The following is a 24,355-nucleotide window of genomic DNA, read 5'->3' as shown; positions in this document are numbered from 1 at the left end:
TCCCTGCAGCAGTGCCTGACAACTTTTCATATGTATAATATTGATAACTCAGCATTTAAATTATTCAAGGTTGCTTGGTATCAAAATTTAGATAACCAAGACCTCATTATAAAATTTAAACTTTTTTTGTCCTTATTCTTCCTCCCTTTCTCTATGCCATTGTTTTTGCAGACATTTTTGTTCATCACATTTGAACAAATTAGAACCAGTGCCTCTTTAGTCATAACTTCCCTTCTCTGAAAGGCTCTTTTAATGGAATGCATTTCTCTATTCCAGTTACTTAATTTACTTATCTAGATTTATGAAGTTCATATTTACCTACAGTTTATTTTTCCTCTTCTCTTGAAGTCAGGTCTGTATTTTAAGCATAGTACTTATCCTGTTGGGCAAAATTATTGTTGTTGAAACAATTAATAGTTATCTGGCCCAGAAAAATCTTGCCACTTGAAATTTGTTTAGATTATTGGAATAAAATTTAGTATAAAAATATAAGCTAAAAATGGTATTTGTAAAAGTGTCCTTTTTTTAAAAATATTTTTTGCCTAAATATATGTATTCTGTATATAATTTGGGAATTGGTGTGTGTGTTTTTGTTTTGTTTTTGTTTTTTGTTTTTAATGTAAACTGAGCCAGCACTAGTTCTGAAGTAATTGTGGTGTCCAAAGCCTACTGCTCAGGTGCAGGTGAGGTTTTATGGTCCATGACAAAGATGGAAACTGCAAATATTTTCAATTATTAACTGCTGTGTATTTCTTTACCTTGGCTAATTTCAAGAATGTCTACCTGTCATCTTATAAGCAAGCATTCTAAAAGGATTTATCCTCTAAAGATCTTGAGTTAAAAAATTATCCTGAAAAAATATAATGAGTATTTCTGTTTACTGAAGTGACCCTGGCTATTTAACAGTAACATAGATACAGCTTCCAAATTACTTACTTGTTTTTAAGTTATGTGAATCTGGATGAAGTTTTAATTTGGGAGGATTTATATTATTTCAAAATTTGGGCATAAAGTGAGACTTTATTTCTTTTAAAGAATGTGAAAATTTGAGGAAAAGAGTAAAATATGTCTTAACTGTGTTTTTGGTAAAATGCATTTCAAGCTAGTTTTGAGGAAATAAAAACTAATATTCAGGGCTGATACTTAGCCAGTATAAACCAGTATGTTGATACAGATTGTTAAAATGTTGAAAAGCTTTCTTACCAGTTGATAGGCTGAATAGGATAGATTTTATTGTGTTTTAGAAGAATTGCTAATTTATCCTCATCTCCAAGTTATAAAGCATTTATTTCACCTAAATAGTTAAGTTTTTATTTTTTTATTGTAAAAATGTCCTCTTTTATAATTAGTAATTACTTTGATTTTATTTTTGTGCATGTCTTATGTAATTAGTTTTATTGTACAGTTTTGGTATTGATAAATTAGTAATAAAATATTAAATAAAACACCAAGAATGAAGAGATGACAAAGTTTTAATACATTTTTTAACATTCCTTTTAAACATCATAAACGTGAATCTTCTGAATCTGCAGGAGAACAAAGAAGAAATGATATTAATAATGAACTGCAGCTTGGAACATCTTCTGATACTGTGCAACAGTGAATACAAAATAAATAATTTGTATTTATGGAATGGAAAACAGCTTGATTATTTCAAGAAAAATATGACTGCCTTATTATTGCTAGTGCCATATTGTCAGGTGCGAATGGTGCTCCAAAGTTGTATCATTAAAATTTGAAAGTGCTAAACATTTACATATTTAATCGTGTAGCAATCCTGTTTTGTTAGTTTATGGCTCAAGTAAGGAAAATGTATTGTCATCAGTGAAAGAGAAAACTAATGAGTTTCACATAATGAAACATTTAAAATTTAAACATTACAATTTTCTCAGTGTTTATAAAACAAAAACATTTAGAATATATCATCATTGAGTTTTTAACTACCTGCTTTTTAGTTAAAATAATTGAGCATTTTCAAACATGAAATACTTGAGGAGGGCATAAAAATATATCAATATGACATGTTGCAATGGAAAACTTAAGGTGAAATAAGAAAATAGCATTATGCTAACAAAACAAGGTAGTAAAATTTTAATCACTATTGATGAAACATCGATTTCATATAAGAGTAATGTACTTAAAATGTAAAATTCAAGACTTTGATTATAGTTCAGGTTTTTTTATTAATAGAGGAATAACATCTGAGGTACTATATCAAACTTAACGATTTAATGTTTGAAAAAATGGTTTCAGTGAAAATATTAATATTAAAATCTTACTGGATTTTGTGTGTAGACAGTACCCATGTGATGCTTAGATGACAATCTAGAGTTTCAACCACAATTTTAGAAAAAATTTTCTTCCTTTATTTGTCATTGTATAAGTTACCATATTCAGTTTTCTGTGGATGAAGCATCAAAAGATTTAAATCAAGTACATCTCTTTTAACTCGTTTCTAAGTAGACTTTATATTTACTGAAACAAATGAAATCATCAATGAGAATTACAGTATACCTGAAGAGCTGGAAATTGAGATATACAATGGAAACTAGGAAGTCTTGGATCTAGATGGGCATCCTCTAGTGAGAGAGCTGCAAAAATAGTCTGACAGTTATATCAAGCCTCTGTATCTATTTTAGTTGACATTATGAAATGGGAGTAGTGAATATTTAGAAATTGAATATTTTTGAATGATATGATTGCCTTACATAATATTTTTAGTGGATTTGTCAATATGTTCTTTAACTTTAAAAAATTCCAGTTATTAAAATGGATTGAGTGATAAAACAAACATTAAAAATTGTTGACAATATAAAACTGAAATATTATAACAAAGTAAAGCTATTATAAATATGAAGAAAGTGTATACCATTTGAAGCAAACAAAATTAATACAATCAAACCAGTTAAAAACCATTCCAGGGCTTGGTTCCATGACATAGCATAACACACTGCTCAAGAGAAGCCAGAGCTTACATGATGATCATGGTTCCCTTCTCCAGCCATGTGTGCAAGTGCCCAAGATCCAAAGGGTTGGAGGACGAGACGAAGGAGGAGGAACCCAGTGTGACTGGACCCTGTAAAGGGTGCTCATCTCTTAGTCTTACTCACTCACTCACTGTCTCTCACTCTTACATGTGCTTGCGTGTACTCTTATCATGAATAAAGAAAAATAATATTCCAATAAACTTTCTGTGACCTAGTCAGTAATAAAAATATTAAGTATGAAACTATCAAAAGGTATTATAAGGGCTAGATAAATTTTGATTATTGTTTGGCATAATCCGAGAGAGGATTTACTGAACAATATCATTAATGTGAAGAGAAACTGCTCATTGAGGTGTCACTTACCAATTATCATTTTAATAAAGAAGTCATTGGAAAAGCCCTTTGTCCAGTGTTTGTTCATATTGTATCATATAGCTGAGGACAGGCATATAAATGAAAATGATAGCAATTTTTAAAAATGCTTTATAAATCATTTTATTTAAATAATTGGTGCTATGGCTTATGTCACTTGATAAGCATTTTTATAATATCCTTTGTAGCGATTATAAGGGAATATATGCTTGAAAGTTTTGAGTATGAGTTAATATACTGGCTATTAAATTTTTTTATATCATATAATAATCTCTATTTTTAGTAGCATTACACTTACAGCATTACAAGTATAGTATTACACTTGCACCGTAGATGTTACATTTGAGGTGATATCAAATGCCAGCATATAAACATGGAATTTAATAGAAATTTGTTTTTCTTAATTACATACCTAGTGTATAATGTCTTTAATGATTTAAAATAAATGGAAAGAATTTATTGGATTGTCTGGAAAGTCATGACTTGTTTTTAGATAGAAAAACATGTCATGGCTTTTCAGATAACCTAATAGTTACATAAGTTTGTCTAAGAGAATTGTCTTTGAAATATATTGGTAGACTTTTTAGACCTGAATTATTTTACTATTATTATTTAGTACTTCAAAGTTTTAATATGGGACAATCTTTTCCACATTCCTGTTTTTAAAATAAAATTGGAAAATTCTAGTATTTTTTGGTTCAGGAAACTGCATTAACTTAGAACCCAGTAAACCCTGAAAGCTGGTTCACAGCAATTACTAAGTGCTTGCTTTGTGCAGAGCACTTGACTGGGTTCTGTTCTTGATGCTGGAAATGGGACAGAGATCTACTAATGAAATAGATTGTTTAAGAAGTGATATTTTAGATGAGACTTAATGTATATTTCTGAAATATAAATGTGAAGTATCTTAAGAGCCTAAGGTTTTTTTTTTTTTTTTTTTTTTGAATAGTCTGGATCCATATCTTTGTCTCATCATTTTTATTGCTTCTCATTCTGTTATGTGACAAAGGTGAAACGTTTGCTTTGACTAGTTCTGCTTCTCTGGAAACTTTTAGACTGCTGCCTTTGAGTCGCTGGGAGATGGTTTTTCGTTTGTCAGGAAATATGTTCATGTTTGGGTTTAATACACATTAAGTATCACTGATCATGGTATAGAACTTCCCTATGGCAGAATGGTAAGCATTTAACCCCAAATATTTTGTGACTTATGATACAAAATGATCTTGGGAAATAATTCTGATCTCCAGAATATGAGACAACTATTAACAGAACATTTTTGTTTTAGGTTTGGATTTTCTTTCCCTTATTCCAGTTGATCCCCAGGTATGTATCCTGAATTTAAGCAACTAATTTGTATTTCATTGTCAGTTATGTCATAGTAATTAAAATTATCAGTTGCATAAAATCAGGACAGTCACTCTTAGCTACTTGATAAAAGGAAGTACTGTGTAAGTATTCCACAACTTTATTTGTAGGAATACATTTTCCTTGATATCTAAATTCTATTTTTTTAATGAGTTGGCATTTTTTTTTACAAGTACAAGTGATTAGAACAACTAGAAGCAGCACTAGATGCTTGTAGGTTGAAATTTCATGCAAAAATATTTAAAATCGGTAGGTAAAGTTGAAACAGACTTGACTTGTTATCTTGATTTTTAATTGTTTTTAATGACAATTAGATTCACACTTTAGAAATATCTCAATTTAAAATTGTTATATACCAGTCATCCCTATTTTCTCTGCCAAAGATAAGAAATTCTAGTATTGTAAGACTTCCAGCATGTGACGACTTAGCAGCAAGCTTGGGTTCCACTGACTGACATGTTAGAGGTAGAGAAGAAGAGGAAAGGCATGAGAAAAGGGAAACAGGAAAATAAAACAGAAATTAAGAAACATTGAGAGACATTTGTGAGTAGGGAAGGATTGAGGAGGAACCACAGACCACTGCTTTGTGGCTTCTTCAAGTCTCCTGACTGTAGGATGCGTACAGCCTTGTGTTTCAGAACTCTACATCTGATCGCACAGACAGCACTGGGCGTTTATTTGAGCCCAGCGTCCTGTGGTGCTGAGGAATGAATGCCTTTTCATCCTAAATTGACTTCATTACATCAGTAGATTCTACAGCGAAGGTTATCTATATTTTTCTAGGGAATAGAATCCTCAGGCTTAAATAACCTTTTTTTTTTTTTTTTTACTGTGAGCAGTCCTTTTTTTTTTTTTTTTTAATCTTGGAATCTAGAGGTTTTTATTTCATAGCTGTATTTGGCACATAAGTGATGGACTAACTTGGTAAGTCAGTAGAAGGATGAGGTAGTGCCTTCAGTTTACTGTAGAAGTCGTAGTTTTTTCTCTTGTATTTTACCTCCATATTGTTCTGGATCCCTGTTGTTCTTGTGCAAAATATGGTCATTATATGTACATAAGAGACACAGGGTTAGAAATAAAATGGCTGCATCTGAGTTACTATAAGAATTCAAGGCATGGAGCCCATTGATGGCAGCACTGTGAGATCTAGCACTCATGTTGTAATTGAAGAACCACCTTCAGTTTCAGTGGAAAGTTCAAAATTCATTTAGAAAATTTTAATACCTGATAACTCTGTTATCTTTAAAACGCTCTAGGAGCTCTTTAAAACTGTTTGTCTCAGGACCAGCAGTTGGCATAATGGCTATGTCGCTGGACTCCCATGTAGTCGACCATGGTTTGAATCCCAGACCCGGTGGCTTAAACTCATGCCGGACATGTGTGCGTGCGTGCCCAAGATCCCTAGAGGAGAATGGAGGAGAAGGGATTGCAGCGTGGCCATCCCCCCTGGCGGGGGGATGATTTCTCACTTTCTATCTTTCTGTCTCCATCTTTCTGGCAAACGCACACATCCTATAGAAAAAACTTCTCAAAAAAACCCAAAGAACAGAAAACTATTTTTCTCTGTTACCCAATGTCCCTAAGTGTGAGTTATTTGTTTTATTGATGAACTAAGACAGTTATCCATTCAAAAACATGTACTTACTTTCAAAGTCAACCTGAATTTTAATTGTTGCTCTTTCTCTGAATAGTAGTTGTTCCCATTTTATTTATGGGCCTTGAGGAGCTTGTATTTTAAAAGACTTCAGTTTTAAATTACTGTTTTTAAATTATTTCATTATGTCTAGTGATAATCTGAATAATACATAAAGGAAGAATAATCATATTTTTACTGATTTTTTAATACAGTTTACATAAAGACAGACTTAGGACCTCTTTTACAGTTATTAGACTTTGTTGAAGGAAGTGCAGTTTTTTCTCACATAAAATACTCTTACAGTGATAAAAAATAAAGCTTTGAGCTCTTCCCTCTCTGTTCTTGTCACTATTAAAATATTGCACTCAGGTTTGTATTTGTTAAGGAATCAGCAAATAGGATGGTAAGGGGATTCAAAATATAAATACTTGGCAGAGGATGGCAAGCAAGGATCATAAATTTAGATTAGATGAGATAGTTCTCCTTTCGAATTTATTCCAAAATTTGAAGATTACATGAGAAAATTCTCTGTCCTTAGCATCATGCGGTAGTTAGCTACCATGTAGTCTATTTTAGGATGAATGTTGTCATTCTAATTATACAAGTATTGTCATGTCTATGGACAAAGGAGTCCAACATCATCATCCCCCGATCAATCTTAGTATTATTCACGAAGGCGTCTGTTTTATACTTGGTTTTGAAAGAATTGTTGAATTTTATATCGGCAATTTTGCTTAATATCATTAAAAATAAGGTTTCAATTTTCAGAGAAGTCATGGTGCTTTTTTGCATAGAAAAACAAAAAACATACATCATGACATCTCAATATTTATTGAAATATTTTCTGACATCTCAGTATTTATTGGCCTCTTACAGTGTTACTTAAATCGCATCTCAGTACACTTATTGAGCAAATTCTTTTTGAGACTATGAGTTATAATTGTGAGGTCAGTATTTAGTATTAGATGGTCGGTTATTGTTTACATTGTTTGTACTTTTATGGTCAACAAACAAAGTTTTACGAGTTTCAAGAGGATCAAGATTATGCTTCATTCACTAAATAATGTAACGTAGTAAATTCATGCCACTTTTCACCCAAAGATGGGAAGTTTTGAAATCACAGTGGGATTTAAATATCTCTTGTGCATATCTAACAATATCTAGTCTTTCTATTTAAAAATCAATGTAGCCTCTTCCTCATCAGCATCATTGTTTGTTTCAAGCAGTACTGTCCTCCTATGTTTTTGGATAGTCTCACCTCACCCTTAACAGCAAGCAGTACGTCTGTCACCACCACCAGTCCCCATGAGAGCAGTACTCATGTTAGTTCATCCAGCAGCAGGAGTGAGACAGGGGTCATAACCAGCAGTGGAAGTAACATTCCTGACATCATCTCATTGGATTAAAGGAGGACTGACTTGATTCTGGGAATCATTCATCAAAACTGCTCTTTCTTGGATCTTTGGTCCATGGAAACTATATTTTTGGCAATTACTTTGGTATTTATTGAACAGTCATATGGATTCTTTTGCTTTCTGAGAGATGAACACAGATGACTGCAGCAAGAACCAAATGACATGCAAGGATTTTTCTTACTCGTGCTGTACTCTTAAGCGTCAGATACATTCAGCCATAATATATCTTCTTGAGAGATGGATTTCAATTTCATACGTTACTGGATGGAGTCTACAAATCAATTTTAAATTTTGTTATAATAAACAGCAATAAAAATTATGTAAATATTAAACTTTTTTTCTAACTAAAAATGATGTAATCACTGATTCTAGGATGATTGCAACTTCTGTTTAACCTGATGTGAAGGAAAAAAAATATGAAAAGAAGTTATGTTTGCTGAATGAGTCTTTTCCACGGAGATTTGTTCTATTTTGTTGAAGTAATGAAGTTTTTAATAAGTGGCCAAAGGTTGGGTTCCACTTTTCTTCCTGCAGTTCCACTTTTCATGATCGCATCAAAGAAAAATGATCTTTGGGTTATACATTTTTCCCCTGGTTATCTTTTACTCTTTGACATTGTTTGCTAACGAATGCAGAATGAAGTTCTGGGATTTGGCTACCTTTCATTAGTGATTGTGTTTAAGAACACTATGCAGATTCTGCCCTGACATAATGTGTGTTATTTTTGGTAACTGTACATTTTCATTCTAGAGTTTCCTATATTTTGGGGGCTTGCCTTTCTCAAAAAAAAAAAAAAATTCTATGCAGCTGTTGAATGAAATATTTGGAGAATAAGGTGTAGTAGCTAGCACATTTGTTAGAATTTTGTTCATACTGTGCAGGCAATATTGATAGCTTTGAGGCAGCAGAACAGATTGGGGAGGTGGAAAAAACAGTTTAATTTTTTCCTAAGAACTTAGTTTGCTCATTTGTTTTTAGAATAATATGCAAATCTTTGTTGAAACTTTTCATATTTTAGTAGCGCTTACATAGAAATTAAGTTTTAGGTCTCTGATAATATTTCTCCCCTTAGCAATGATTTTCAAACTTAGGGGAAAAAAACACAAACACTAGCAAAGGATGGGGACAGCATCATATTTCTTTTTTTCCTTTTCCTCAAAGGAAATCTTCCCTAAAACCACAGCAGGCAAAACAATTAAAAATGTTTGGATTAACGTGAGTGAGGGTTGGAGAGGATAGGCATTAGTGTCTCACTCCATGCCATCCCCAAACACTACAGGGAATCTTTTTTTTTTTTTTTTTTCTGGGAGGACTTGGAAAACCATTTTACTATAATGTGACTTTAAATCACTTAGGAAACTGAGTTCTACTCTTAGAAAAACATTTTCATCCAAAGTTTATAGTTTGCTTCCTTGGCTTCCTAAATAAGTTTTAAGTTTTCAAGGATTTAGTACTTACCGATTTTTCTTTGTAAGCTTTATCTATACTTGAAAAACAAGCCTCCCACCCCCTTTTTGTGGCTAATCTAATTGATTTTTTAAACAGAAATGTATTTTCAGTTGAGGACTCTGCAATTGCAGTTATAATAGGGCCACATTACTTCAGAGTTGGTAAAACTCCAGGGACTTGTCCCTGCTTTGTTTTTGGCACCTTCTCAAGGTTTTATGGCTGTTGTGTGCTCTTTTCGTACCTATTTAATTTTGTGTGGAATTTTGCATCATCCCTTCTTTGGCTACATCATGTCCTTATTTAATATATTATCCTTTGGGAGGGCTGCCTATTATTAAAAATGGGGGACAAAAAATACCCCAAATCTTACAGCAGTAGTTGCACCATCATTGTCAGTTTTACTTTCTTAGTCATTTTATTTCCAATCCATGTTACAGTTTGGTCCAGATACAGAATTTTTTCTGGTAAGATATATGTTGCTGCTCTAAATACAGATGCAATTTTTGTTGACTCTGTAATCAGATAGAAAAAGTAACCTGATTTGTGTAGTATAATTTGCTAATAAAGAAATGATGCATATCCTTTATCATTTTGTTACCCTTTAGCTTTTCAGAGACTCCCTCCTCCCAATTTAATCAACAAAGTTTTATAAGGTCAAGGAAAATATTAATAGATATTATTGACTTGGTTCTTATAACTGATATTTTTGTGCTTTTGTAGTTGTGATTTGTTTTTCACTGTTTTATATGAACAGATTTAATGGTTGGTGCTGTATACTGAAATTACATATGCATCTTAAATTTATCTTACACAGGTGACTAATGCTTTAAAAATGTTCTTTTAAGTTTATAATCTTACATTTGGGATTTACGTTTTCTATGTATCTTTGAAGGTGAGTATTTCTCTTTATGCTTATGGCATTACGTCAACGTCATTTTTAAGCCATTATCCTTTGTCTAATAGTATAACCAATCTTTTCTTTTTAACAAAGACTGACTTAGCTGTTAACTTAGATCCTGCCCACCTGCCCACAATTATCTGGAACATACTATTTAAGGGAAGTGCATAGTCTAAAACAATCACTTAAGCAACCTGTTTTTTAAATATTTTTCAATTTGAAATATTAAGGGCCTTTCTTGCTTTGGTAACTCATGACAGCATAATTGGTGCTGAATACAGCTTCATTTAAGGTCTGCCTTTACTCACTTAACTTTCTAACCCTTAGGTAAGCCACTTTAGGCTTTTATTTTTATTTCTGGCCAGAAGTTATAAATACTTAGCATCTGTCCTAATATAATTCTAAAAGCCAAAATGAAGCAATTGAAGTGAATTTAGGTTATGTAGCATTTACCTGATGTGTTTCAGAAAAACTACAATGAAATTACAATATGTAAGTAAGGAATAGTGATTATAATTAAGTTTATCTATAACCCTTGTTATAAAACATATATTCAGTGCAGTAGTTTTAAGAAATTTGAAGAAAGATCAGGTGTTGGATTTGAAGTGAATAGCATTGAACAAAGATTATCCTGACTTAGTTGTTCAGACCTTACAGACTTTCTGCCTTCAGACCGACCCTGGACATTCATCATTTAGTAACCAAATTGTCTTTATCTTCTGCCCCAAAATGTATTCATTATTTGACATTTGTAATTTGTAAGTGGCGTCAATTTTTACAAAACATTAGTTTAATTCTCAGGTACACCTTTCATTTCTTTCTAGCCTCTGATTACAAAAAACCACTTGGCTATTTCATCCTTTTTTCAATAAACACTTTTTTTTTTCCCACAAAGTTTTCTCCATTTTTATGGAATGTCATAATGACTTATTTCCAGCTCATTTCATCTTAGCAAATGTAGAGCAGTACACCACTTAAACTTGAGCCTGACTGGATTTAGTGGCCCTGGCTTCATGTGGTATGGAGCTTAGAGTTAAGTAAACTGGCAGCCCGACTGTCTTTTCTGCTACAGTTCTACATGAATATGGTAAAACTTGAAGAAAAGAATTGAAGAATTTCTCTGCTTTCTAAGAGTCTGATACTTCTGTCAAATAAATGACTGGTTTGTAACACCCCTGCCGCCACAACCCTTTCTTTGTGTTAGGAATCACACAATTCCTAAAAGAAACAAATAAAGCTGTATAAAAATGCCCATTCTTCTTTAATTCTTGCCTGACTGAATGATGTTTTTTTAATCTTTTCTGATTGTGTCAGTAGTATGTTCTCATTGTGGAAAATGCAGACAGTATAGGAAAATATAAAGAAACCTAACCATTGGCTGTAATTCTAGCACCAATTTTTTTTTAAAAGAAACAACGCTTAGAGCATTTTTTGTATTTCTTGCCAATTTCTTTGATATTTGTACGTGTATTTACAGTTTCATTCATTCATTTTTTTTTTTTTTTTTTGGAGAGGTTTTTGCTATAGGGCGCGTGCACTCGCCAGACAGACAGAGACAGACAGAGAGACAGAAAGCGAGAAATCACCCACCAGGGGGTATGGCCCCTCCGCAATCCCTTCTCCTCCATTCTCCTCTCGGGATCTTGGGCACGCACGCACACGCGTCCGGCGTGAGTTTTAAGCCACCGGGTCCGGGACGCGAACTGTGGTTGACTACGTGGGAGTCCAGCAACATAGCCATTACGCTAACTGCTGGTCCCCCTCATTCATTCTTAATATAATTTGTGTTTGTGTTCTTTCCTCACTTCACAGGCATTATTCCATATCATTGAAAACTATGTCAATCATTATTAATCACATGATACTCCACTGAATGGATGTGCCATGATTCATATAATCTTTTCTCATTGGACATTTTAGGTTGCATCTTACAGTGCTGTAATGAATGTCTTTGTATAAATTGTTTCCTTAGGGGACTAGCAGTTAGCGTAATGGCTGAGTTGCTGGACTCCCATGTAGTCGACCACGGTTCAAGTCCCAGACCTGGTGGCTTAAACTCAACGCCGGGCGTGTGTGTGTGCATGCCCAAGATCCTGAGAGGAAAATGGAAGAGAAGGGATTGCGGCGTGGCCATCCCCTCTTGGGAATGATTTCTCGCTTTCTGTCTCTCTGTCTTTCTCTGTCTTTCTGGTGAGCACACACACCCTATAGCAAAAACCTCTCCAAAAAAAAAAAAAATTGTTTCCTTAGGATAGATTGCTATAGGTGGAACTTTTAGGTCAAGGGTGTAAACACTTTCGTAGTTTTTAATTTTTTAAAGAATTACTCATTTTAATTTTATTTATTCATTCATTTATTTTAATTTGACCAGAGAAAGACAGAGAGAGAGAGGGAAAGTGAGAAAGCAAGCCACTAGGTCCAGGATTTGAACCGTGGTCAGCCATGTGGGAGAGTCCAGCGCCTTAACCACCATGCCACCTGCTGGCCCTGTAGTTATTTTATTCATACCACTTTTCCAAATGGTTATGGTAATTTATTTTTTAATCAAATATTATGCCAAGAGTGGCCTAGTAAATATTTTCCAGGAACACAATATTTTATCTATATGTGGGCATCTGTGCTAAGATCCTCTGTACTGACCCTGGTGAACTAGGCTAACTGATTTGCAGGTAATTTGCAGAGATTTTTCTCAGGTACTCTGTTGTAAATGTTTCTATCTGGCATGTAGATGTCAAAAACAATCCTCTTCTTTTTTTTTTTTTTTTTTTGCATTTTTATTTACACTGTAAAATAATGCAAATATTTGTAAGATGACATTTGCCATTAAAAAAATCTCATCACTTTTATAAAAAGACCATTTGTGCCTAGGGCTGGTCCTTAATAGCCCGTTCTCTTATTACTTTTCCTGTAGGCTCCACGTTGGCTCTCCAGAGGCAATAGGATCCACTGAGCCAAAGTCAGTCCAACTCAGCCTGGAAAAGTGATAAGGCTAAAACAACCAAACAGAGCCAGACTTAACCTGTTCACTTTTTAATTCTTTTAATATTTCCAGTCAGATCTTACTCTTGGTGTTTTAAAGATTGCCATGGGGAAAGACTAATTGCTATCTTTATATGTTTGAAAGAGCATTTTTTTTTTTTAAATTGGCATGGTATAACAGTTCCCAAACTATTTTTCAATGACTTCTAAAGCTTGCTCTTTTTTTTTTTTAGTTGTTCTTGAAGCTTAAGTAAAAAGGAGTGTTATGATGTTGCAAAGTAGATAAATATACCCCTTATTTTGACCTTCATCAAGGTAGTCAACAAATGTTTACTTACTATGTTGTGGAAGTGTATGTGGGATAGAGTAATATAAAAGATCTGGTCCCAGACTTCAAAGAACTTATAATCAAGTTTCCAAAAATCACTTCTTCCTTAGTAACAGGCAGTGTGCTAACAACTTAACCAATAATGTCTCATTCTTTGCAACAGCCCTTCAGAGGAACATAGTACTCTCTAGTTTACAAAAGAAGAAAACAGATCAGCTTCCTCAGTCACAGTATATGAGTATTGGGCTTAGGGGTCTGGCCTAGGCTTCAACTAAGCTGAAGTGATGTTAATTACAGTATTTTGGAGACTAGTATGGGGATCTAGACATGAAATTATGTTATCTCAAGGCTGGGTAACTTGAATGATAATAGTGTCATTTGCAGGGATGGGAGGCAGAGTGAAGATTATTATTTAGGGGAGGCAATGAGTTAGGCATGGGATTTCAGAAAGGAAGGGTCTGAGGCTCAGCCTGGTTTTCCTGCAGTCTTTTGCAGAAAGCACAAACTTCTCTTTAAACATTTTCACCTTTATTCATCTCTTTTATGTATTTTGATCACTCCAAGTCACCCATCCACTCTTTTCCTTCCTAAACCATGCTTGGCTACATCTCAACTTTTTCTCCTTTTTTCTCCCAAAGTTTTGCTATAGGGCACATACTTGCGATATGTATGTGTTATGTATGTATGTATATGTATGTATGATCATCTGTGGACGTGACCATGCTGCAATCCTTTCTCTTCCATTGTGCCCTCAGAATTTGGGGCTTGCACACACACACACATGTACCTGGCCTGATAATTTTTCAAGCCCAAGATGAAGGATTTGAATAATGTATTTAGCCATGTGGGATCCTGTACTTATTAATCTCCATACCACCTTCTGGCCAATCTTAACCTGTTTCTCTTGATTATTGTCTTCCATGCCTTGCCATAACAAATTTGGCTACCACCCAAGGTCCTGCTATCCCTGCAGCTTTTGTCAGTGTGGGCTGTGTTTATGTTTCACTTGAGATGATATTTGTTTCCTTTCCTCAACTCTAATAGTTCTGTCAGAAGACTCTGAAGCACAGTGCCAAGAGGTTATACCATAAGCTATCTCTCCTGCTACCAAGTAGCCACCTGTCTGTCTCCACTATTACATTGTAAACTCCATGAGGGTACTGTTTGATTTGCTGAAGGCTTTACTTTGTGATTCAGTGTTCCTTGCCATCTCTAATTCTGTCGTCATTCTCAGTATCTTCAGCATTTTAATGTATGATCCATCCAACTTTTTTTTTTTTTTTTAATTTTTCCATGGGGTGGATGTGCTCACCAGAGAGAGGCAGAGACAGGGAAAGTAAGAAGTCATACCCCCAGGAAGGATGGCCATGCCACAATCCCTTCTCTATTCTCCTGAGATTTCGGGAGTCCACACACATATTCCTGGTATATGTATCAAGCTGCTAGGTCCAGGATTCAAACTGCTGTGGGCCACCTGGGAATCCAGTGCCGTAACTAGCATGTCACCTGCTGGGTTCTCCACGCAACAGTTTTAGAGTCAAAATACTTGGTTGCTTGCCCTGGAGTGATTCCGTCCTGTGCGGGTGTTTTCAGGAGCCATAGTCGTTCACCCCCATCTGCCTTCTTGCCCACCCAAGTGTGTGCCATCACCCCATGGAATATTCAGTGGACATAGACATGAGCCTCCTGAGGCCCCAGAACTATCTTTTTGGTTGTGAACTAAAGGCCGACAATGATTATCACTTTAAAGTGGACAATGATGAAAATGAACACCAGTTATCTTTAAGAACGGTCAGTTTATGGGCTGGTGCAAAGGATGAATTGCACATTGTTAAAGCAGAGGCAATGAATTATGAAGGCAGTCCAATTAAAGTAACACTGGCAACACTGAAAAAAAATACAACCAGTGGTTTCCCTTGGGGGCTTTAAAATAATCACCTGTGGCCTTAAGGTTGAAGTGTGGTTCAGGGCCTGTGCATATTAGTGGACAGCACTTAGTAGCTGTGGAGGAAGATGCAGAGTCAGAAGAAGAAAAGGAAGAGGACGTGAAACTCCTAGGTATATCTGGAAAGCAATCTGCCCTGGAGGTGGTAGCAAGGCTCCATGGATGGAAAAAAGTAAAACTTGCTGAAGAAGATGATGATTTTGAAGATGAAACGAAGACAAAGCTGCAGTGAAGAAATCTACATGAGATACTCCTGGCAAAAATGCTCAGAAATCAAACCAGAACAGAAAAGACTCAGAACCATCAAGATCAAAAGGTCAAGACTCATTTAAAAAACAAAAGAACTCCTAAGACACCAAAAAGACCTAATTCTGTAGAAGACATTAAAGCAAAAATGCAAGCAAGTATAGAAAAAGGTGATTCTCTTCCCAAAGTGGAAGCCAAGTTTATCAATTATATCAAGAATTGCTTTCGTATGACGATCAGGAGGCTATTCAAGATCTCTGGCAGTGAAGAAAGTCTCTTTAAGAAAGTAAACAGTTTGGTAAAATTTTCTGTCTTGTTTCATTTCTGTAACAGTTGATATCTGGCTGTCCTTTTTATAATGCAGAGTGAGAACTTCCCCTACCGTGTTTGATAAATGTCCAGTTCCATTGCCAAGAATGTGTTGTCCAGAATGCCTGTTTTTTAAAGATGGACCTCCGCTCTGCCTGGTTTTAAGTATGTATGGAATGTTATGATAGGACACAGTAGTAGTGGTGGTCAGACATGGAAATGGTGAGAATAAAATATACATGTGAAATAAACTCAGTATTTTAATAAAGTAAAAAAAAAAAAAAAGGTTGCTTCACCTCCAACATTTTCTACTGATCCTCTGCAGTCACCCTACTACTGTTAATCCATTTTGCTTTCTCATTACTATTTGTGTATAGACTGTACCTTCATTATAGTAGCCTTGAACATATCCTCAGATCACTCACCTATTAGTTTCTTTGCCCATTCTTATCAATTACAACAAATATTTTAAAATAATGATTTTATTTAACTTTATTCATTTATTTTTAATTTGACCTGAGAGGGACAGAGTGAGAGAGAGAGAGAAAGAGAGAAAACAAACTGCCCGGTCTAGGACTTGAACCACAGTTGGCCATGTGGGAGTTCAGCACCCTTACCCACCATGCCACCTATCAGACCCTTCAATTAAAACAAATATTAATACTCCCCTTTCAAACCACACCCTCCTCAGTTCAGTCAGAATATTCAGTCTGCAGTATGAATTCTCTCCACCTGGGTCCACTTTATTATTACTTTACTCAATCTCAGAGAATGAGGTAGATCTTTAAGCCCACTTTTGCCATATGGGTCTTTGATTCTTGTCTCCTCCTGTCATCTTCAGGGCCTTTCTCCATTAGATTTCTCTTTCCTCCATGACTTTTACCTCTCTACTGCTGCTGTTTTTGGTTTACAAATGGTCTCAGTCATCAAATATTTAAGAGCCTACTATGTGCCAGACATTGCATCTGGCACTAAGAACAAAATATTGGGACCCACCTTTATCAAAGTTGTATACCTGTATTATATATTGAGTATTGAAATAAAGAGAAAAATATTAATTGTAAAAGGCATGTTACTGGAGCACATAGATGAGATACTTAGGTGGAAGTAAGGTATGAGTACAAACACAAGGGTTAAGTACAAGTATGTAAAGTAGAGAGGATGGGGAAAATTCAAGATGGTGGGAAATTTACTAAGAAATATTGAGAGAAATATGCAAAGTTAGATCATGAAGGGCCTTGTAACATAGAAGGCATTCATGATCACTAACAATATTGAGCATTTGCTGAGTTTGGTATGAATTATCTCCATTTTTCTAATGTGGAAACATTCTGTAAGGGTAAGTGCCTTGCCTAAATGAGTAATGCAGCTTGTAAGTGGGGAATCAGACTTCAAATCCAGTTTTAAACCACCGCAGAGAGGGCTTCTCTGGTAATTATTATCTTAGAAAAAGTCTTACAGCCTCAACCTCTGTAATACCACTTTGTTTATATCTTAAATTGCTGCCACAATCTGTGGTTATTTTATATATTGGTCACTGTTGTATGCCTCTTTTAGATTGTAAGCCCCTTGAGGGCAGGGGCGATACTTTATTTCTGTTGCACCCTAGAGCTTCACGTGTGTCGTACATAATAGGTGCTCAGTAAATATTTGTGAAGAAGTAAGTGATGGTTAACTATCTACATTGGACTTAAGCTGATTGTAGAAATATAATACCTGTAGAAAATATACCTGAGCAGCAGGTATTCACCAGGAGAGGAAAATAGGAGTAGGTGTGTGTTTAAGGTAGGGTGTGGAGCTGATAACTACTGGGGAGTTGGGAGAAAGGCAGCAAATGACCTTAAGATTCCAAAATGGGCTAGAGCTGTTAGTATTGGGTGGGTAGGAGATTGCATAGTCAGGGTGATAATGTGAAAGGTGTTGTATTAAGCTTGAAAGACTAAATGACTTCTTACCCTATTATATAAGTAAGTATGGGGAAATTCTGCATGTGTTTTCTTGAGGACCTCTCATTTGGGCCACATACATAACCCTTAGTTAAACAATTTAATTATAGATGTAAACATTATAACTTATCATCTTCAGTCTTTCAAGTCTAATAACCTGACCCGAATTATTGGACTTAGGTCTTTGGAAGTGAAACAGGAATTGGTTAACCTGATGTCCCTGGAGGTGATGCCCACAGGATATGAGATGAATTGCAGGCATGTTCTATAAGAGTAGTGGTGTTGATACTGTGAAAATGCATGAACTCATTTAGAGGAGTAGAGTGGATAAGGAGAGTTGGGAAAGAGCACAGTGAGATTGAGAAAGAGCAACAGATAAAAGGAAAATAAAAGATATGATATCACAGGATAAATGAATGGAGTATATAAAGAAGAGTAGTGAAGTTTAAAGCTAATAGAATCTAAAACTTCATTTAAAAATTTCAAAACCATATTTTACTGAGTTTAAGATACCTGGTTGTAAGACATTTAAGCAAAAATGTTAATTAGGACCCACTGGGCCAGCTGGTGTGGTAATTGAGGTGACTGGATCACACATGGCCAAATGAATTGAGCCCTGGACCTGGTGTCTTGAAAAAAAACACCTGGTGCTTGTGTGCCCAAAATCCTAAAATGAAACTAGAAGAGAGGATTGATTGCAGCATGGCCATCCCCCCGTGGGGTGCATTCTCACTTTGTCTCTCTGTGTCTAGTATGTGCATGTACCCTCTAGCAAATTAAAAGGACACATTGCCTTCAGTCATTGATTATAGTATTTAAGTATTGGGGAGGGGTGAATGTGCATGTTAGAACTGAAGAATTGTAGTACTTTATGTAATTTCTTTTGGCTTTTTCAACCAGGCCATAGCTACTAATTTCATCAACAGTTAAAGTGGAGTGGTCGTAAATCTGCAGTGAAATGAGGACTGCGAAACAAAGAGGTGAAGTAGGCAAATACAGACAAGTCATTGGGAACTGGCTATGTTCAAGGGTGGGGCTATCGCAATACAACTCTGTGGCAGAGGGAGTGTTTGTTTTTTGTAAAGGCAATAAACTTGAGGCTCATGTTAAATGCCAGTGAGATATTGGGAATCCATAGAGGTAAAATGGGAGAGAGGCAGGAAGCGTTTGTCAAGATCACTGATGGAATACCAAGGCCTCTGATCAGGAGGATGACATTGGATTCCAGATCAAAGGCAGATAACAGAATGGGGGCATGTGTGTCATTTGAATGGCAGAGAGTTGGAGTTTTCATTTTTGCCATAGGGCATGTGCACTGGCCAGAAAGAGACAAGATAGAAATCATCTCTTAGGGGATAGCCATGCTACAAAACCCTTCTTGAGTCTCTTCTTGATATTTTAGGCACAGATACCCAGTGTGCTTTTCAAGTCACAGGGTCCTGTAACTGGAGTGGATCATGTGGGATCCTGTGCTTTAACCACCACACCTGCCGGCCCTAGAATAGCTTTTACTTTCAACTTAACTATGCCGTTATTTTGAAGTGAATTTCTTGTAGACAACATGCAGCATATAAATTTAACATTTTTATTGAGCTCTCATTCATGTATTATGGTTTACTACAGCTTCCATAATGAAGTTCCGCAAACCAGGTATCTTAACAGCAATATATTGTCCCATGAGCTGCAGGTAACAAGTCTGAAATCAAGGTGTCAACAGGCTTAGTTCCTTTTTTTTTTTTTTTTAAAGAATTTTTTCATTTAACTATTTTTAAATTTGACCAGAGAGGGACAGAGAAAGAGAGAGAGAAGGAAAGTGAGAAAGCAAGCTGCCAGGTCCGGGACTAGAACCGTGTCAGCCACGTGGGAGTCCAGCACCTAACATAGCCATTATGCCAACTGCTGGTCCTGATTTATTTATTTATTTATTTATTTTTATTTTAACCAGCGAGAAACAGAGAGAGAGAGCCACCTGTCTGGGACTTGTAATGCTTTAACCACCACACCTGCCGGCCCTAGAATAGCTTTTACTTTCAACTTAACTATGCCGTTATTTTGAAGTGAATTTCTTGTAGACAACATGCAGCATATAAATTTAACATTTTTATTGAGCTCTCATTCATGTATTATGGTTTACTACAGCTTCCATAATGAAGTTCCGCAAACCAGGTATCTTAACAGCAATATATTGTCCCATGAGCTGCAGGTAACAAGTCTGAAATCAAGGTGTCAACAGGCTTAGTTCCTTTTTTTTTTTTTTTAAAGAATTATTTCATTTAACTATGTTTAAATTTGACCAGAGAGGGACAGAGAGAGAGAGATGAAGGGAAAGGGAGAAAGCAAGCCACCTGGTCCAGGACTTGAACTGCATTTGGCTATGTGAGAGTCCAGTGCCCCTAACCACCATTCCACCTGCCAGTCCCAGACTTGGTTTCTTCTGAGGACCCTGGGAAAAGGATCCGTTCCAGGCCTTGCTCCTTATCTTGTAGGTGGTCATTGTTTTCCTGTGTCTTCATATCATCTTCCCCTTCTGTATGTTTGTCTCCATGTCTAAAGTTCTCTTTTATTATGAGTCTTACTAGATAAGGGACCACCTTAATGTTGTAATTTTAATTTGATTACCTCTCTGTTGCCAAGTGTAACATTCTGAGAATGTACTAGGGGTAAAGACTCATATTCATTTTTAATTTAAAAAATTATATTCCATTAAAAAGTAGGCACTTCCAACAGGGTCATCCCACACGCAATCCACTCCCACTTCCAGCCAGACTGAGTTATGAACATACATATGTGCTCAGCATATACAGGGAAACTTCAGAACTTGAACCTGTGAACTTCCCATGTGGGTCCAGGATCACAGAACATTGAGTTACTGCTGCACCACTGTTCCCCCAGCCCTTCATGGGACACAATTTACCCATTTAAAATGTACAGTTCAGGCTGGCCCTGTAGCCTAATAATTAAGGGAATTAGATCCCAAATGGCTGACCATAGGTCTGGCTTGAAAATCATCTCTGGCAGGTGCACATGTGTACTCAGAATCCCAATGGGATGAAGAAGTGGGAGAGAAGAGATTATGACATGCCCCATTGGGAGGTGCTTCCTCCTCCCTGTCTCCCTCTCTGGCAAGTTTTGTTGTTAAAAGTGTACCATTCATTTGTTTGTATGTATGTATGTATTAGTGTTTATACAGTATTGCACAGCCATCACCACAGTCGGAGTTAGAACAGTATTACCTTTTCTCTAAAAAGAAACCTTGGACCCATTAATAATCACTTCCCATATCCCCACTGTTTACTAAGGAGCCACTAATGTATATACTTGCCTATGCTCAACATTTCATGTGCATTGGATCATGTAATATGTGGTCTTTTATGACTAGCTTTTTTTTAGGTAGCCTAGTGTTTTCAAGGGTCATTCATGCTGTAGCATTTATCAGTACTTTCATGACTGAATAACAACAACATTGTATGGATATACCACACTTTAAATTCACTATTCCAAATGCTAGGTATTTGAATCATTGCCACATTTAGGCTATTATGAGTAATGCTGCTTTCAAATTCATGTACTCGTGTGTGTGTGTGTGTGTGTGTGTGTGTGTGTGTGTGTACCTGTGTTTTCATATCTCTTAGGTATATATTGGATCGTCGGAAAAGTCATGACACATTTTTGCGTAGAAAAATAGGTCATGACTTTACCAATCACCCAATATATTGCTGAGTTATATGGTAGCTACACGTATAACATTTTGATGAACTGCTATATTTTGTAAAGCAGCTGCATTTTAAATCTCTACCAGTAGTGTATTAGGATTTTGATTTCTTCAAATACAACACTTTCTTTTTAATTAGAGCTATCCTAGTGGGATAGAAATACTACCTGATTATGTTTTAACTTGCACTTATCTAATAAGGATGTTGACTATCTTTTTATGTGCTCATGGGTCATTTGTATATTTTCTCTGGAGAAAAATATATTTAATCTTTTGCTCATGTTTTACTTAGGCTATTTGTCTTTATTATTATTATTTGAATGAATTGTTTATAAATTTGTAGGTAGTAGTTCTTACTAAGATGTATGATTTTGGTACCAGCAGGTGGCGTGGTGGTTAAGACACTGGACACTCCCACATAGCCTACCATGGTTCAAGTCCTGGACCTGGTGCCTTACTTTCTCATATTCTCTTTCTCTCTCTCTGGCCAAATTAAAATAAATGAATGAATAAATAAAAATAAACAAGTATAAAAAAAAAAGATGTATGATTTTTCAGGCCAGCAGATGGCATAGCGGTTTGGCTCTGAATTCCCACAAGGCCAACCATGGTTCAAGTCCTGGCCCAGTGACTTAAAGGTTATGCTGGGAGCATGTGTGTGTATGCCCAAAAAACCTGAGAAGAGGATGGGAGAGAAAGGATTGTGATATGACCATCCCCCATGGGTGGTAATTCCTGATTTTCTTTCTCTGTGTCTCTTTCTCTGACAAGCACACATACCCTATGGCAAAAGCTATTTTTTTTTAAAGGAAAAGGATTTGCAAGTATTTTCTCCCATTCTGTGGGTTGTCTTTTCCCTTTTCTTGATACTGTCCTGTCTAGCACAAACATTTTTAAATTTTGATTTAAGTCTCCAGTTTATCTGATTTTTCCTTCATTGCTCAGAGCTTTTGGTTTCACATCTAAGAATCCATTGCCAAATCTGTGTTCATAAAGATTTACCCATATTTTTTCTTTCAACAGTTTTCTAGTTTTAACTTACACATTTAGCATTTTGATCCATTTTAAGTTAATTTTAACATATGGCATAATGATCTTCATTCTTCTGTTATGTTATCTGTCTAGTTGTCCCAGTGTCATCTGTCAAAAAGACAGGTCTTTTCTTGTTGAGTGGTTTAGGTATCCCTGTTGAAAATGAGTTTTTTGTAGACTTGTGGGTTTATTTTGGAGCTCTCCATTCTGTTCCATCGATCTCACATTTATCTTTATGCCAGTATCAAACTGCCGTGATTACTGTTGCTTTCTAGTAAATTATGAAACTGGCAAATGTGAATCTATACATTTATTCATCATTTTTGAGACTATTTTGGCTGTTCTGGGGTCATTGTAATTCTATTTTCAGTTTCAGAGTCAGCTTGTAAGTTTCTAGGAAGAAGCCAGCTGGGATTCTGATCTTTCCTCTGACTCCATAGATAAATTTAGGAAGCATTACTGTCTTAACAATATCAAGTTTTCTGATTTGGGAACATGAGGTGTTTTTCTACTTCTTTACATCTTATTTAATTTGCTTAAAAATATTTTGTCGTTTTCAGAATGTAAGTTTATATGTCTTAAATCTATTAGGTCATCAGGAAAGTCATGACAGTTAAAGCGTCATGACTTTGCTGATGACCCAATATTTCTAGGTATTTTATTATTTATGGTACTATTACAAACAAAATTATATCTTTTTTAAAAAGATTTCTTCCATTGAGCACATTCTCTTGCCAAAGAGACAGAAAGCAAGAAGTCATCCCCCAGGGGGATGGCCATGCTGCAATCACTTTTTCTCCATTCTCCTCTCAGGATTTTGGACATGCACATACATGTGCTGGGTGTGAGTTTTAAGCTACCAGGTCCAGGACTTGAACTATGATCAACTACGTGGAAGTCCAGCAATGTAACCATTACACCATCTGCTGGTCCTGGAGTTGTATCTTAATTTTACTTTAGATTGTTGATTCTACATTTATAGAAATACTAGGTCGTCGGAAAATACTGGATAATGATACATTTTTGCATAGAAAAACATGGGTTGTTAGAGAAGTCATGACTTTTTTTTTCTGTGTTTTTCAAAGGTCATTTATATAAGGACAAAGATCAATCAATGCTATCTTGCCCATTTTGTTTGATAACCTTTTGCCATCTTTCAGTGAGCTTCATAATTGTTCATTCATAGGAGGAATCTGTCTTTATCAGCAAAAAACTGAACAAGGTGCTGATTTATAGCCTCATCAGAATTGAGCATTATAATACACGAGGCGTTTTAAAGAGAGTGAAACAAGGGGAAGTCTGACAGTGCAAAGTCAGGGGAGTATGATGGGTTTGGTAACACATCCCATCCAAGCTCCAATAATTTGATGGGTGATTGAACTTGTGTGTGGCCTTGTGTTGGAACACAACTACTTTACAGTTAATGAGCCCCAGATGTTTCTGGATGATAGATTTGTTGAGACTGTCTAGTTGCCAATAGCACCCATTGATTGATTGGTTTCTTGGTAGGAACTTGAAAAACATGATACTTTTAAAAATTCCACCATACTGAGAGCATAACCTTCCTCTGATGAATGTGTGCTCTCAATGTCATTTGAGGCGAATCATCATGTTGGAACCAAGACCATTTGCACACCGCATTGTGAACAATTCACTTCTCATCACCAGTTATCATTCTCTTCAAAAAAGGATAATTTTTCTCATGTTTAATGGGCTTATCGCTCATGGAGAGATAC

At 35.7% G+C, this 24,355-nt stretch overlaps 1 protein-coding gene across 5 annotated transcripts in view; it reads left to right on the top strand.

The window, feature by feature from the left end:
• Positions 1 to 18,885, top strand: part of PIAS2 (protein inhibitor of activated STAT 2) — a 72,500-nt gene extending 53,615 nt beyond the window's left edge. The window contains exons 13-14 of one of the 5 annotated variants that reach the window (XM_006144425.3): positions 4,645 to 4,682; positions 18,776 to 18,885. In XM_006144425.3, coding sequence (XP_006144487.1) covers positions 4,645 to 4,682; positions 18,776 to 18,805 — 68 coding nt within the window. In that variant the 3' untranslated portion in view covers positions 18,806 to 18,885. Of the gene's footprint in view, positions 1 to 1,532; positions 1,636 to 4,644; positions 4,683 to 7,583; positions 10,878 to 18,775 lie in introns of those variants that run through there. The other 4 variants (XM_006144424.3, XM_006144423.3, XM_027770264.1 and 1 more) reach the window with 4 other exon arrangements.
• The last annotated feature ends 5,470 nt before the right edge of the window (positions 18,886 to 24,355 follow it).

Source organism: Tupaia chinensis, unplaced genomic scaffold (assembly GCF_000334495.1).
Source record: "Tupaia chinensis unplaced genomic scaffold, TupChi_1.0 Scaffold000119_2, whole genome shotgun sequence".
NCBI classification, from domain to species: domain Eukaryota; kingdom Metazoa; phylum Chordata; class Mammalia; order Scandentia; family Tupaiidae; genus Tupaia; species Tupaia belangeri.
This window is presented reverse-complemented; position numbering and strand designations above follow the sequence as displayed.